The sequence below is a fragment of the Verruconis gallopava genome, assembly GCF_000836295.1.
Source record: "Verruconis gallopava strain CBS 43764 unplaced genomic scaffold supercont1.25, whole genome shotgun sequence".
Lineage (NCBI taxonomy): Eukaryota > Fungi > Ascomycota > Dothideomycetes > Venturiales > Sympoventuriaceae > Verruconis > Verruconis gallopava.
The window spans coordinates 311,077-326,709 of NW_015622161.1; the positions used below are offsets into that span (position 1 = coordinate 311,077).

General features: G+C 48.8%; 4 protein-coding genes across 4 annotated transcripts; 3 read left to right on the forward strand and 1 right to left on the reverse strand.

Annotated features, from left to right (window-relative positions):
- Positions 1-644: 644 nt before the first annotated feature.
- On the forward strand, positions 645-3,085 carry PV09_06928 (uncharacterized protein; the record flags this gene model as incomplete). Its single annotated transcript, XM_016360635.1, has 4 exons — positions 645-781; positions 898-1,540; positions 1,595-1,699; positions 1,748-3,085. The coding sequence occupies 4 exons, from the start codon at positions 645-647 to the stop codon at positions 3,083-3,085; spliced, it is 2,223 nt and encodes a 740-aa protein (XP_016211621.1).
- A 257-nt stretch (positions 3,086-3,342) lies between these two features.
- Positions 3,343-5,242, forward strand: PV09_06929 (uncharacterized protein). The gene is made up of 3 exons (XM_016360636.1): positions 3,343-3,678; positions 3,733-4,327; positions 4,381-5,242. Exons 1-3 carry the CDS (start codon positions 3,598-3,600, stop codon positions 4,989-4,991), a joined length of 1,287 nt encoding a protein of 428 aa, XP_016211622.1. The 5' UTR covers positions 3,343-3,597; the 3' UTR covers positions 4,992-5,242.
- A 1,888-nt stretch (positions 5,243-7,130) lies between these two features.
- Positions 7,131-13,994, forward strand: PV09_06930 (uncharacterized protein). Its single transcript, XM_016360637.1, has 3 exons — positions 7,131-7,663; positions 7,714-12,169; positions 12,224-13,994. Exons 1-3 carry the CDS (start codon positions 7,377-7,379, stop codon positions 13,853-13,855), a joined length of 6,375 nt encoding a protein of 2,124 aa, XP_016211623.1. The 5' UTR covers positions 7,131-7,376; the 3' UTR covers positions 13,856-13,994.
- PV09_06931 (uncharacterized protein) lies at positions 12,193-15,466 on the reverse strand. The gene is made up of 2 exons (XM_016360638.1): positions 15,059-15,466; positions 12,193-14,796 (listed from the first exon to the last, which is right to left on the reverse strand). The coding sequence occupies exons 1-2, from the start codon at positions 15,411-15,413 to the stop codon at positions 14,423-14,425; spliced, it is 729 nt and encodes a 242-aa protein (XP_016211624.1). The 5' UTR covers positions 15,414-15,466; the 3' UTR covers positions 12,193-14,422.
- Positions 15,467-15,633: the final 167 nt, after the last annotated feature.

Genomic DNA, 15,633 nt, shown 5'->3' on the forward strand with positions numbered 1-15,633 from the left:
CATGAAGAGCAAATCAAGGCACATGCAAGTTGCAGAAAGCGAAGGGCGATGCTGCAGAAAATGGCCTGCAACGATCCACCAGTTCTGCATAACTATGGCCCGGTCCTCAACGCACGTCTAGCCACTACAGGCATTGGATGGATGCTCCCGTCTTCCCCTTGCGATCATGATCGGCTTGGTTTGATAACACAAAACGTGCCAGCAGGAGTAATGCATATCCCTAGTATTGTCGAATCATGGCCTGCAGTGAGCCCGTGTGGCATCTAGGGTTGCAATGCTGCCAGAGATTTCCAACAAAACACGGCAACGAAAGCGCCACCCCGTGGGCTGCAGAAATACGAATGGATGATCAGTCCAGTCCCCTAGAACCTCCGTGGTTTGTCAACCAAGAATGTGATCAGCTACATATGGGTTGGGTAGACATATTCTTTTAAACGTACAAGCAAATTTGAGCAGGAAAGCTTGTTTACCTTTCCATTATTACTGGTGACATCCCAGAAGGACACGCTCCTCCCAGAAGCACCACATCCACGAGACCAAAGCCGTCCATCTGTGCCGTACCACCATGCCCAAGGAAATCGATGTATGCGCTAATATCACATTCCTTTGATGTCATTGATGGGTCTGACCACACACATCACAGAATGATAATTCTGGGGCTTCCGACCGCGCTTGTGCACTTTGTCGGGAGAAAAAAATCCGTTGTGGCCGAGAGAAACCCAAATGTGGCAATTGTAAACGTCAGAAATGGCGCTGTGACTACTCTGCGCCAGAAAAGCGTGTGAGTCACATCAAGCTGCTGTGGGTTCTCCTTTCTCAATTGAACACTCATTTCTAAACCTTGCTTGGAGGAGCATGTATCGAGTACGATGGATTCGAGCTAATGCCATTATTTAGAAGTGAAAATGTCAACTCTATCGATGCTCGATTGGGCAACATTGAGAACGAAATCTTTCGTCTTATAAGATCCCAAAACGCGCCCAGGTCTCGACATGGCTCGGAGGGCACGCCTACATCGTATGAGAGTCCGTTCAATCCAAGTGACACCGAAGATGAGTCGCGGGGCAGCCTGTTGACAACAGAAAGACAACTCTTGCACTCGCCAGTCACGGATTCATACTACGGACCGGATACGTTTTATGCATGGGCCACTGCCTTCAAAGGGCTAGTGACATCTCGGCGACAAAAAGTAGGAAAGGATGTCTCTCAACAAGGGCTGAATTTTGCGGTTGATGATGAGCTGGGCTCCATCGACCATGATTTATCGGAATTAGTACGATATGCCGAGAGACAGGACACGCTGTACGACTCGAGAATCACCGAAACCTCAATCATGTTGCCACCCAAGCAGTTCCTGCCGATGTTTCATACAAGATTCTTTCACCACAACGATTGGTCAACAGATCTATTTGTTCAAGAAAGGTTTTGGCAGAACGTTGATCGAGTGTATGCCAATTACAACTCTACTCTAGACGAACCATGGGCAATTGTTTTCAATACAATTATACTACTTTCTATGAGCGCAGAAAACTCTCTCCAGGTAGATCAATCTTAAACTTTTCGTTAGAGGCACGTTGCTAATCGAAAATGACAGACTCATGCTCCCTTGGCAACTTCGCAATTTGCTGCCCCCTTCTTTTCAGCGCTCAAAGTTGCCCTCAATAAAGTCCATTTATTAATGGCGCCGCGACTCATAAACGTAGGTTCAAATCATTTGTGAATAGTTCTTCGCTAACCTTACTCCCAGGTACAAGCCTTGGCCCTTCTAAGCTTAGCTGCCGAGCAATTTCATCCGTTCGGAGTTGCAGAAGCAGTGTTTGTGCAAGCCTGTAATCTGGCAAGACGAATGGGTCTTAATCAGATTGCGATGACTGGAACATCGGATGCAATTGAAGAGGAAGAGCGTCTCAAAGTCTCAAGGGCTTTATACATTCGTGACAAAAGCCTGGGTATTTCACGAGGCACCATATGCTGGCTGCCAGGGTTTGAAGTGCAAAATATGAAACTGGACGACTTTGAATCAGCCGAAGGAAGATACCATGCTGCACGAGTCACGATTACTGCTTTTCAGGAGCGCGTGTATCGCCTCCATTCTTCATCTGGGGCTCAAGATGACTTTGCTAACAAAGCGGGCTTCCATCCCTCTGGTATACAACACGGTTTGGCCGATCTTCTGGAAATTGGCACGATGTGCGGTCCCCACCTTGAACTTTGGTTAGAATTCCTCGCTACCCGTATTGTTGCTCTACGAAGGAACACTAAAGCGCATTACGTCAAGCGCACTTTAAAAGATTGTAGAGCATGTTGCATCCTGCTACTATTGGCATTCGGAAAGGGTGACAAAGCACTGAGGGAACGACTCGAGCACCATTGCGACCTCCATACAACTTCTCAACAAGGTTCCAAATCATCCTCTCTAGACTCTGAAATCAGCCTCAATGAGCACGCAATATCGACGCCAAGAACTCTCCTCTCACTCTTCCCGGTGTCTAGCTTATTTCTGTTGGCTGCAAACGTGATCAACCCTGCAACTCCAGAGGAGGAAGCGAACACTGATGATGACTACGAGCTTCTCGTCAGAGTTTGCGATTGCTACGAGGAAGCTGATGCAAGCCTACAAGCCATCAACAGGGCCCATCAAGTTGGTAAGGCGCTCCAAAGAATTCTGTCCATCATTCAACACGTGCGTGGGATGAATGGCACTTCCCCTAGCAAAAGCACGAGTGGTTCGGGTAGCAGCCGATGTCACTCCGCGTCGTTGTCATCCAGTCAGCTGGAACAAGGCGGTTCTTTTCCAGATCAGTCGAGTTTGCAGCATCTGCCAAGTTCTGGTTTCATAAACTCGCAGCATTTCACAGATGGGGCGCCGCTATCTTCACTCTGTGTGAACGATATTGAGACATTCGTAATGAACACGCCATCAGGACATGAGATAAGCTCGGCGTTCTCCGTGGAAAATGATATGATGAGCTTCATGAGGCAAGATGCTATGACTTCGAATCATTTCAGATCGGACAATTACGGAATGGAAATTTGTTATCCAGTGGAGGGTGCGGACCCAAATGGCGGGTTGCCGGGAATATGATAGGATAGATTAAAGCTTTACATTACTACGAGTTTGTAAAGTTGTACGACTATGTAATTCAACATATATTACTCGCCGAGGTTCATAGCCAAACTGTGCTCCTAATTTAAGTAGCGTCGAAACCCAAAGAATCGGCTACAGTGCGATCCTGCAGCTCGATGGGTAGAGCGCATGTCGGTGCTGATTATCGGCTCCCGGAAACCGAATTCAAGCCCACCATCGATCTTTACCTTTTGGTGTCTGCTGATGGCCTTGCCACCTCGTGGGCCGAAACCCGCGTAGTCAAAGGTCGGAAATCAGCTCATTCGCATTTCTGTTACTGTTCGTACCTGGTAGAGAGAACAGGATGTTTGGATTCCGGAGAGCTTCGTCCGCTGATCTACGGTTTGAACAGAGTCGTGCTCCTGGGTCAGTCGAAAAGATTTAAAACACAATCTGCCCTTTAAAAAAGCTCCTCAGCATATTTCGAGCTTCAGATCACACACTTTGGATATTCTATAAACAACGTAATCATGGCACATTCTCAGGATTTTGAAGTTCTTATCATTGGAGCCGGCATCACCGGCCTCGTGCTTGCACAAGCTCTGAAGAAGGTAATTGCACCCTCAGAAATAGCTTTGATGTTCTATGCTGACCCACATCTCCAGGTTGGAATAAAGTACAAAATCTTCGAACGAGAGGTACAGATGAACTATCGGAGCAACGAGTGGACGATGGCAATCCATTGGTCTCTTGAGCGCCTGGAAAATCTCCTTCCAAAGGAGATCTGGGAGAAACTGCCCACGATATCCTGCAATCCAGCTATTCCTATGGATGCTGGAGGCAAGTATCCCATCATTCATGGTGAAACCGGCAAGCTCCTGGCCGGTGTGCCATATGCCAGGGGCTTGCGTGTCCCACGCAGCAAAATGAGAGCTCTGTGTGCTGAAGGAATCGATGTGCAGTACGGCATGAAGCTTACTGGAGTCGATTTCGATGCCTCTGGAGTTGGCGTAACGGCTACCTTTAATGACTATGAGAAAGTCAAAGCGTCCCTCATCATTGGCACTGACGGCCCAAGGTCTACGATGCGCATTTTTGCCATGGGAAGCGAGGCAGAGGCGTCTACTAGCAAATTTCCAATCTTTCATACGAACATGACAGTTTGCTACGGCGACGCTGAAAAGGCAAAGTATTTGCGCCAGGAATTTCCCACGAGTTATCTCGCTCTCAGCGAAAATAGCTACCACGCTTTCCAGTCAAGTACGGACGTTCCTCCGCATGATTCCAGGTTTTCTTGCTAACCAGAAGGATAGTTTCCAGTATGCCTGATGGACCTGAGCATCCTGAGACCTGGGTGTTCCATCTGGCCATGGCTTGGCTCGGGGACTCTGATCAGTCCATGAGCTATCCTGAAAGACTCGCTTTGATCAAAAGCAAGGCTCAGACCCTTGGTGAGCCTGCAAGATCTGCCTTTACATGGATACCAGAGAACACGCTTGTTCACAAGGCGGACATCAGTTACTGGATTAGCAAACCGTGGAATAATCACGACGGTAGAATGACCTTGGCTGGCGATGCAGCCCACGCCATGCCACCTTACCGCGGGCAAGGTCTCAACCATTGCATCTGCGATGTGTCTCACCTTCTTGAAAAGATCCAAAGCATCTTGAATAATGAGATGGGTCAAAAGGAAGCCATCTCTGCCTATGATGACGAGGTCGTTAAAAGGGGTGCTGAGGAGGTAAAATGCTCGCTGGAGAATGCTCTCATGCTGCACGACTGGGAGAAAGTGCAGAGATCACCTGTGTTTACAACCGGCTTCAAGCCAATGACTGGGCATGACGGGGAGAACTCTCATCAAAGAATGCTTCCCGAAGCCTTGAAGACTCTTCAAGAAGTCAAGCAACAGATTGCTAGTCATTAGGTGTCTCATCCTAGAATAAAAGACCGAAAAATCACCGCAAAACTCGTCATTGATTTCAAATAGTGATCCTGAAGCAAATACTGCTAGATAAAATCCAAAACCTACATACATTATACGCAGTTATCCTTATTCAGTCCGTTCCAATGATGTTGTTTCTTGTACATAGATCATTCGATATTTTGGCTGATACGGCAAGTTGGAATCCTGGTATCAAATGAGGGCTTTTCGACTGCATTTGAGGTGTTTTCAATAACTGGATACCATAACCACATTCATTTTTTTGCTATGGTGTTTTTGATGTACTTTACATGGAAATTCGATGAGGTTCTAGGGGTCTAGAATCTACGATCAACCCATTTTCATTTTTGAATATAAGACTTTCTTCTCTTGCCCACGGTCTGTATAAAAGTTGCACCCAAGCTGGTGCTCATTCTCAATAAGAGTAATTTGGTACACTGTGGAGAATTCGATGTTTTTATTGGGGGTTTCTTTTTTCTTTTTTTGGTTTTCTTTTCAGGGGTGAGAGTGGGAGGGAAAATGCCCGCAAAATCATCCCGGATCCCGAATTTCGACCTTTTCCGGATATTGTTGCTGCTTCGGTTGATTGTGCTGTTCGCTATCATCGCGTCCGAATCAGCGAACTCCTGTATGAGGCTTGACTTGCGCGTGCTTGACTGATGACCTTCAAAGACCCTCCTTCCTGGGAAAAATTCGCTCCTATCATAAATTGATACGTGATGGACAGTCGGCGGGTAGGGAGTGTTCATCCTTAGCCATTCTGCCCTTTCGTTCGAGTTTTTCCAATATGTCGGCCGAAATTCCAAACAGGCTCTATGCGCTGACCATCCTCGGGTATCGCAAGGAAGGCATGGATGAGAAGGAGTATCACGAGTATGTCAGCCGGAGACATGCTCCTTGTTTGAAAGAGCTCTTGGCCAAAAATGGCATTGTGGACTACACAATTGTAAGCTTTCGCAGCAAACACTGACTCACTCCAGCATAAAGGCAGACCATTTGCCTTTCAGCACGTAGGCTAAGACGTTAATAGCAACATAATTCCAGCGAAGAACGCAAGCTGATAGACCGCATCTTCTCGGGCGGTCATAAGCCGAACATGCCAGATTATGACGCAATCATCACCATCTCTTTTAGAGATATCCAAGACTATTTAAATGTCCTAGAGGACGAACACTTCAAAAGCGTCGTCATGCCAGATCACAATAACTTTGCGGACGCAACGCGTACACAGATGATAACGGGATGGTACGAGAGGCATGTTTGAATTTCTGGAAACTTGTATCTAGCACGTCATCTGTAGTGAGAAATCAACACGCATGGTCTCCCAAGTGAGCTGGTACAAAGAATTTTCTTCCCAGATGAGATTAATGCTGATGACTAGGTGGAGGCTTCGCCTCCAGTATCATCTGCAATCACACCAACGGAAGGGGCATTAATTGTGCAATTTTTTTTCTTTTCTCTGTGATTCAGAATTATTACATGTACAAAGATGTCATCTAGTACTATCAACACATCCAATCTGTACCTGCTTCCGTGTTATCGAACTGCTTCCACACATATACAACATAGGAGATGAAAATGGAATGAACTATAATCTGGACGTGTGAGGAGATCTCCGTCGAAGAATAAACAGCTAGATAAGATATAGCAATCTAAATATGCTTGAGATTTTTTTTCTTTCTAGGTTCAAACGTTGTTCAGTAGTTCTAAGTTCAGTGGTTGGAGAGAAACTAGTCAAACTATACAGTAGAACAACGCACAGACCAGGATCCTGGCTTCGCGGCAAATCATCCGATCAGGATCAGGTCGCATAGTTAGACGGAGTTCACAATGATGAACACTCGAGGTAACATTTCCTCGGACGGCCCCTTGCAACGTAGGAGACCGAACTTCCAGGTCCCACAAGAGAACATCTGATATGCAGGGGAAAAATACTCCGAAACTATCTCCATGGTCGAAGGTTGGACATCGTATCAGTCGGTGCCCCGGCAGCCGACTTGCGGAAAACCAAAAAAACCGGCTGAATAGCACAGAGACTAGGGATTCCGGCCATGCGATTCATCTCCAGCGCAATCTTGTTCTCGGGGAGACAAATTTCCAGACTTTCGTGTCCGTTGGAACCCCCACGTTAGGTGACTGCGTAATGAAGACCGGTTCTTTGGAACCCGTCGAAATGAGGCCTGACGATTTATTGTCCGAGAAAGAATAGGAGTATTACCAAGGTACTGTGATGTCTATGGGCACTATTTGATTGTCTGAGGACGTCCACGTTTCGAAGACCACATTCTCCGCTTTACTTCTATGTCTTAGACATTGATCGGGTCTGTTCAGAATTCATGAGCTCTGAGTACCATACAGGAAGCGAGGATGACAAAAGCTATGCGGGTCTTCCTCTTTGGAGACCTAAATGTCTCCTTCGAGGAGAGCCTCAGAGAGTTGCTCTACACCAAGGACATGCCAGTCTTGAAATCTTTCCTTGAAAAGGTGGCTTTTGCGCTTCGTGAGGAGATTTCCCGCATGTCCTCTTCCTGGCAGGCGTTAATGCCACGTTTTACTACCTTAATCGATCTGCTCCCTCAGATCAATGGCAAGATAGGAAGTCCGGCGCTTAGATTTGCTTTGCTCTGTGTGGCGGAGCTAGGACTGTTCATTCGGTAAGACATTGAGCCGCTTCCGTACATGAAGAAGACTCTGACCCTTCTAGCTTCCATGAGCGAAGGTCTATTCCATATCCTACCGGGGACAACTCGTGTCTCTTGGGTATCTGCACTGGATCTTTTGCTGCAGCTGCAGTCGCCGTATCCCGTGGCCTTACGGACCTCGTTCCCGCTGGCGTCGAGGCGACTCTTGTAGCCCTACGTACAGCCACACTCTCGCTGCAATGTCGCTTTGACATGTGCAACATGACAGAGACAGGCTCATCCTGCTGGTCCGCTATTGTCAACCTCACGGAAGAGGACGCTACTAAGCTTGTTGATGCTTTCTGTGAAGCTCATCCGCGAGTCAGTAGGCCCTATCTCAGTGCGGTGTCCCCAACAAATGTGACCATCAGTGCGAATCCTCAAGTTCTCGACGACTTCTTGGCCTTCGCCAAAGTGCAATTTCGAAAGCTCTCCATCGAGTCTCCATACCATGCGCCACAGCTATTTCCGGAAGTTGTTTGCCTTTCTACGGTCAAAAAATATCACGATTCTCAGCTCGAAGCACGCCAGTTGCATGTTCCGCTCCTGCTTCCTTCTGGAGCAGAATGCGAGTCTCGAAGCTTCGAAGATGTGTTGAAGGCGAGCACTCTTCACACACTCCATGAGAAAGTACGATGGGATCGTGTTATCGAAACTGTGTGCACTTTACTGCAGCAGCGTAAGGCTAGTGCGTGCGAAATCATTCCTGTGCTGTCCAATGCGCCGCAGCTATTGTTCACGCACATTCCTCGGAAGTGTGACATCCAAACTGTCGTCAGCGACCTAGAGCGATGCGACCAAGGATCGGCTTGGAGCAATCCAACCGGCAAGTTTGAGCAGTCCAAGATCGCGATCATCGGCTTTTCGGGTCGGTATCCTGACTCTTCCAGCAACGACGAGTTCTGGGAGCTGCTACGTGCTGGACGCGATGTGCACAAGAGAATCCCCGAGGATAGGTTCGACTGGGAGGCACACTTCGATCCCACGGGAAAGAAGAGAAATACCAGCAGGGTCCAGTACGGGTGCTTCATCAAAGAGCCTGGCGTTTTCGACACTCGATTTTTCAACATGTCTCCACGCGAGGCTGCTAGTACCGATCCTGCGCAGCGCCTGTTGATCACGTCTACGTATGAAGCGCTTGAGATGGCGGGCTTCGTGCCGAATCGTACGCCGTCAAGCCAGGTGGACCGCGTTGGGGTTTTCATGGGCACAACAAGCGACGACTGGCGCGAGGTCAACAGCGGACAAGATGTCGACACGTACTTCATCCCGGGGGGGAACCGCGCCTTCATCCCCGGCAGAATCAGTTATTTCTTCAAGTTCTCCGGGCCGAGCCTCAGCATCGATACGGCGTGCTCTTCCAGCTTCTCCGCCATCCACGCAGCCTGCGCGTACTTGTGGAAGGGCGACTGTGACACGGCGATCGCGGGCGGCACCAACGTCCTGACCAATCCGGACAACTTCGCCGGGCTTGACCGAGGCCACTTTCTGTCTACAACGGGAAACTGTAAACCGTTCGACGACGCTGCGGATGGCTACTGCCGTGCAGACGCGGTTGGCTGCGTCATCCTCAAGCGATACGAGGACGCCGTCGCCGACAACGACCCCGTCTACGGCCTGATCGCAGGAGCGCACACAAATCATTGCGGCCAGGCCGAATCCATCACGCGTCCTCACGAGGGCGATCAGGCGTCCGTGTTTAATCGCGTCTTGAGATACACCAACCAAGATCCTCGGGACGTCAGCTACGTTGAGATGCACGGAACAGGCACGCAAGCTGGGGATGCCACCGAGATGAACTCCGTCCTGTCATGCTTTGTCAGAGGCAAGCAACGGACAGCAGAGTATCCGTTGTACATTGGCTCTGCGAAGGCCAACATTGGGCACGCAGAATCTGCATCTGGCGTCTCCTCGCTGATCAAGGTGTTGCTAATGATGAAGCACAACGAAATCCCGCCGCACTGCGGAATCAAGGGGAAGATCAACCACAATTACCCAGATCTCAAGGCGCTGAATGTCCACATTGCTTTCAAACCAACACCGTGGACACGCGAGGGCTGCGTCGGTGGCAAACGTATTGCATTTTTGAACAATTTCAGCGCCGCAGGCGGCAATACGGCTCTTTTGCTCGAAGACGGTCCCGTTCGCGCAACCCCAGCAAAAGACATTTCAAGGTCAATTTACCCTGTGGCAGTTTCTGCGAAGAGTGCGAAATCTCTCGAGCGTAATGTGAAAGCAATGATTGCATTTCTTGAGGCGAATCCTGACACTGCTCTCCCTAGCCTCTCATATACCACCACAGCGCGACGCATTCATCACAACTTCAGAACCATGGTTTCTGGAACAGACTTAAAGTCAATAAAGCTCGAGCTTGACAAGATCCTGTCAAGTCTTCCAGAGAAGCCCATTCCCAATGCTGCTTTGCTGCCGAAGATTGCATTTGCTTTTACTGGTCAGGGTTCCTTGTACGTGGGAGTCACGAAGGAGCTTTTCGATGCCGACGAAGTGTTCAGGAGCGAAGTGCTGCGCTTGGATATCATTGCTCAACAGCATGGACTACCAAGCTTCATTCCACTCCTCGATGGAAGTGCATCTGCGAGGCAACTTGAACAACCTACTATGGCGCATGTTGGTCACACGGCGCTGCAGATTGCCCTAACGAACATGTGGTCTCGGTTTGGAATTTCACCTGCTCTGGTCATCGGCCATAGCCTTGGCGAATACGCCGCACTTTATGCTGCAGGAGTGCTGACGGCCTCTGATGCGATTTATCTTGTTGGGTCCCGCGCGCGTCTGCTTGAACAATCCTGTACTCCTCGCTCGCATGCCATGATTTCAGTCAAGGCTTCCATGGCTGCAGTTGAGCCAATAGTCCAAAGTGGGTCATCCTGCGAGATTGCATGTGTAAATCAGCCTGATGCCACCGTTTTGAGCGGTCCGCGGGAAGAAATAGATTGCATTATGAAAGAGCTCGAAACACTGGGGCATAAATGCATCAAACTTGAAATTCCATATGCCTTCCATTCGGCACAGGTTGACCCGATTCTGGAGCCTCTGGGACTTTGTGAAAGAGCTGTACAATTTTCAAATCCGAAAATTCCTTTCCTGTCACCAATGATGGCAGCTGTAATCACAGAGGTGGAACCTTTCAAGGATGCATATCTGACTAAAGCATGTCGTAAACCAGTCAATTTCCATGCTGCTCTTCAAGCTGCGCAGGAATTAGGAATAGTGGGTGACAAGACTTTATGGCTTGAAATCGGACCTCATCCTTTGTGCGCGGGAATGATCAAAGCGACTCTTGGCTCTGACTCAGTCACAATGCCAACTCTGACAAAACGCCAGACCTCTTTGGCCTCTGTGGTTGTTGCTTTACAAGATCTCTACATACGAGGAATTGCTGTTGACTGGAACGAGTATTATCGACAAGACGCTACTTCGCTTCAAGTTATTGAGCTTCCACAGTACAAGTGGGATCTTAAGAACTACTGGATTCAATATAAAAACAACTTCTGTCTAACTAAGGGCGACAGCATTGAGACAAAGGATCTTTCACGCTGTACCGTACCGACCGTCGAAAAAACGATTATCACGCCTGCTGTTCAACACATTATTGAAATCAGTAAGGAAAAGGCCTCCATTGTTACTGAGACCGACATCAGCCATTCTGCACTTTCCAACGTGATTCAAGGCCACAAGGTCAATGGAATTGCATTGTGTCCGTCATCTCTCTACGCAGACATGGCCATGACTGTTTGTGAACAGTTGTGCAACGCCTGCGAGATACGCATCGAGGAAAGCAGCTTCGAGGTCGGTAGTATGAACGTCAAAAAGCCTCTTATCGCAGATGGATCAACTCAATTATTGCGCGTATCCGCAACAGCTGATTTCGATTCACGGGAAATTGATTTGTCTTTTTACAGTGTTTCCGCGAGTGGTACTAAATTAGCTGACCACGCAACTTGTAAAGCTCGTATCAGGAGCAAGGGCTCTCGCGATGACTGGCAAAGGATGTCTTTCCTGATCAAACACAGACTGGAAGCTCTTGAAGCCAGTGTTGATCATGGCACCGCGAATAAGATGAAACGGGGTATTGTTTACAAGCTCTTCAGCGCTTTAGTCGACTACAGTCAAGGTTATCGCGGCATGGAGGAGGTAACTCTTGACAGCAGTGCACTTGAAGCTACGGCCAAGGTTCGCTTCCAATGTGGCCCCGAAGGCTACGTTCTCAACCCTCAGTGGATAGATTGTCTGGGCCATATCGCCGGTTTCATCATGAACGGAAATGACTCTGTTGCTTCCAGAGACACAGTCTTCGTGAATCATGGTTGGGAAAATATGCAGATCGCAACTAAGTTCTCCGAGGATAAGACATATCGGACATATAACAAGATGCAGCTGACCACCAACAATATCTATGTTGGGGACACATACATCCTTGAGGGTGACGAAATAGTTGCCATTTATTCTGGCATAAAGGTGAGCTCTTTCAATTGATGACTCTAATATTTATCAATGCTGATGGCAGACTAGTTTCAAGGTGTGCCTCGTCGTGTACTCGACCAGTTGCTTCCGTCTGGGCAGCGGCGAGCAATTCCAGTCACCACAACACCTGCTCCCAAACTTCAAGAAGCCAAAATTTCAAATGCTCTTTCTAAGGGGAAGAGTATTTCATCACCGAAGCACAAGGTGTCATCTATTAAAGACACGATTCTCAATCTAATTGCCGAGGCTGTTGGCCTTGATGTCAACGAACTGAAACCCGACACGACCTTTGACGAGTGCGGAGTTGATTCTTTACTCTCACTCAATATTTCTAAAGCGATGCATGATCAGCTTGGGCTGGATATCAACTCCAGTACATTTGCAGAATGTCCAACAATCAGCTCTTTCTTGAGCCGGGTTAAAGAAAACGAAGCTTCTCCAGGGACTCTAACACCTCAATCATCCAATTCCAGTACTACCGATCTCGATAGTCTTCTGGATGACAATATAAGTCTCGCGTCATCTATTACTAGCGATGAAGACGAGAAAGAGGAGCCACTTGAAAAGAGCACCAACAAGACTATCGAGCTCATCAGATCAGTTATTGCTGCCGAAGTTGGACTTGAACCATCTGAAATTGGTGATTCGACAAATTTCTCAGACCTCGGCATTGACTCTTTGCTCAGCCTTAACATTATGAGTCGTCTAGAGGAGATTATCGAGAGCGAGATTCCAAGGATGCTACTCGCGGAAAATGAGACACTCGAGAAGGTAGCTCGCGCACTTGGTCTGCAGACAACCGTATCGAATGTGACTCTGGAAAAACAAAAGCAGAAGCTAAGCAACAATACTTCCGAAACAAAGTTTGCAGTAAGGAGTCCACCGCATGCTTCTAGCCACCTCCTGCAAGGTAACGCGAAGACTGCGACGAAAAAGCTTTTTCTTTTTCCAGATGGTTCTGGCTCTGCCTTTTCCTACGCAAGCCTCTCAAGGATATCCCCCTCTGTGGCGGTCTATGGCCTTGCATGTCCATGGCAGAAAGATCCATGGTCCATGGCCGGCGTGTCTTTCTCTCAGCTCAGCGCCAAATTTATCGCAGCTATCAAAAAGATCCAACCATGTGGACCATATCACCTCGGTGGCTGGTCTGCCGGTGGAATCAGTGCGTACGATGCTGCGCAACAGCTTGCTGCCGATGGCGATGTTGTAGAGAGCCTTGTACTGATTGACTCTCCCAATCCCATTGGACTCGAGAACCCTCCACAGCGGATGTATGACTTCTTTGACGAACTTGACTTTTTCGGCATGGAAGGCAAAGCACCACCAACATGGCTCCGCGCTCACTTTGATGCCTTCCTTACAACGCTTGATGAGTACAAGATTGCTCCATGGAAACAAGGAAACAGCCCAGCTACGTACATTGTATACGCAAAAAATGGCGTGTGCGACATGCTGAAGCCTGAGGATCCGCGCCCCGAGATCAGGGATGACGACCCTAGGGAAATGAAGTGGCTACTGAACACGCGGACTGACTTTTCTGCGACAGGCTGGAAGAGCCTTGTTGGAGATTGCAATGTCAGTGTTGGGGTTATTGAAGGAGTCAACCATTTCAGCATGATGAATAAGGGGCCCAAGTCGGATGAGCTTGCAGACTTCATCAAGAGTGCATTGAAGATGTAGACCATAAACCACATTTGCAACCATTGATTAGACTGCATTTCGTCTGGACTCTAGAATGTTTGACAACAACTGAGATCATCATATGTATATAGGCGTTCAGGCGCTTGAATATCAGGCATGGCGGTGTTTTTCATCTTGTAGCCATTAACGGAAGTTCTTCTATCCACCATCAAGCTCGCTGCTTGTCTTGTGCAACTCGTCGAAATCCTTGCATGCCAGTCCTGTAGGCAAGCAGGAGCCGAGTAGAAATCTTAGCATAGCGCTTGGTTGAAACAACCAGCCTGCGAAAAATAGCCCCGGACTCCACACGTCCGCTTCAAGTTATTGCAGACTTGAAGTTCCCCATGCGTTGCATAGTTGTGTCCGAATCCATCATCCTTTCACCGTGTTGTGGATTTCACTGTTATTTCTGGCCCGCTTCCATTTCTGAGGCTTGCTAGAGGGAGAGAGAAAGAGAGCACAAGACTAACAATATCACTGATGCGGACCCGCGTCGGGACGCTGTCATGTATAGAGTTAGAGTCGGACCATTTAGATCCTTCCTGTCACAGCTTCGCCCAAAGTCGTTCAGCCACCTTTCCTTGCTTTTCGCCTCGCCTGCTGCAAACTTTTGTAGTAGCCCTTCTTTCCGCTCTTCTTCACAGCCTGCAGCTCTTCGTACTTGCTTTTGAATCTTCCGCTCTCTTTCTCTCCTGCAAGTACTTCTTCCACGAACGTCTGTTTGCGTTGCTTGTTCTCGATTCTGGCGCTGTAGAACTCGGTGGGACCCTCGACGACGACGCCGACCTGCGAGTACTCCGGCACCTTGAACTTGCCCTGCTTGCGGTACATACGCTTGGGATCGAGAACAGAACGCATGTTCAGAAGTTGGAGGTCACGCTTGAGCTCCGTGGTGAGGTTCGTGCGGGGAAGGTTGTACCAATCGCTTAGGACCGGTTTCGCTGTTTCGTCACGCGGCGTCAGCCATGGCGGAAAACGGGAGCGACGAACACGGAAGAGGGGAGAGGAAGAAGGAGGAGTCAGAGTAACTATGAAAAGAAAGAACTCTCATCTGTGCGGATCGGCGTCCAGAACGGAGCCGGGTAGTCCGCGTCGAGAACACGAATGGCGATTCGTAGCGCATCATCACACAAATCCATGCGACCCTCGTCGAACGAGAGACCGACGAAAAGAAGAGAACAGGAACGGGGAGGGGGAACTCACGCTCTTTCTTCTCCCGTCTCAACGCCACGGGATCCTCGATTCGCTTCGGCTTCTCGGCCATCCTGCGCAGCTCCTCGCTCACGCTCTTCGCTTCCACAACCTTGGCCACGCCGCCCACCATGCTCGTGTACGGCCTGGGCAGCTCGGACGCTGCCTTGAGGGTGGGCAGCCTTGTCGAAGACGGACCTTGGGCGGTGACGAGCGCACCGTTTTGGCCCTTCATGCGCAGGCTGGCGCGGTGGAGCAGGAAGTCGATCTGCTCGTCGGAGAGGTCATCCTGTTCTTCGGGCACCAGGGTCTCTTCGGAGACGATGCTGCCTGCGGACAAGGTGCGGGACGAGTCGTCGAAGTCCATTGTTGCGTTCACATTGTTTTGAGGTTGAAAGAGTGAAACTTTTTCAATTGGAGCGGAGCTTTGATGTCGACGAAGAAAAAAAGACTGGGGCCGGAAGAGTTCATTTTATGTGCAGGCTCCACTTCATTCATATTTTGGACTCAATGCAACCGACTATAACTTATCTTCTGAGATTAAAATTAACTTGGCAAAGATAGTCAATGGTATCTCCAACGCGATT

Coding starts and splice junctions, on each gene's coding strand:
- PV09_06929 (XM_016360636.1), top strand. CDS start 3,598: ATGGCACATTCTCAGGATTTTGAAGTTCTTATCATTGGAGCCGGCATC. Junction 3,679..3,732: donor TTGCACAAGCTCTGAAGAAG/GTAATTGCACCC, acceptor CCACATCTCCAG/GTTGGAATAAAGTACAAAAT. Junction 4,328..4,380: donor CTACCACGCTTTCCAGTCAA/GTACGGACGTTC, acceptor CCAGAAGGATAG/TTTCCAGTATGCCTGATGGA.
- PV09_06930 (XM_016360637.1), top strand. CDS start 7,377: ATGACAAAAGCTATGCGGGTCTTCCTCTTTGGAGACCTAAATGTCTCC. Junction 7,664..7,713: donor GAGCTAGGACTGTTCATTCG/GTAAGACATTGA, acceptor TGACCCTTCTAG/CTTCCATGAGCGAAGGTCTA. Junction 12,170..12,223: donor CCATTTATTCTGGCATAAAG/GTGAGCTCTTTC, acceptor ATGGCAGACTAG/TTTCAAGGTGTGCCTCGTCG.
- PV09_06931 (XM_016360638.1), bottom strand. CDS start 15,413: ATGGACTTCGACGACTCGTCCCGCACCTTGTCCGCAGGCAGCATCGTC. Junction 14,797..15,058: donor GAGACGGGAGAAGAAAGAGC/GTGAGTTCCCCC, acceptor GTGACGAAACAG/CGAAACCGGTCCTAAGCGAT.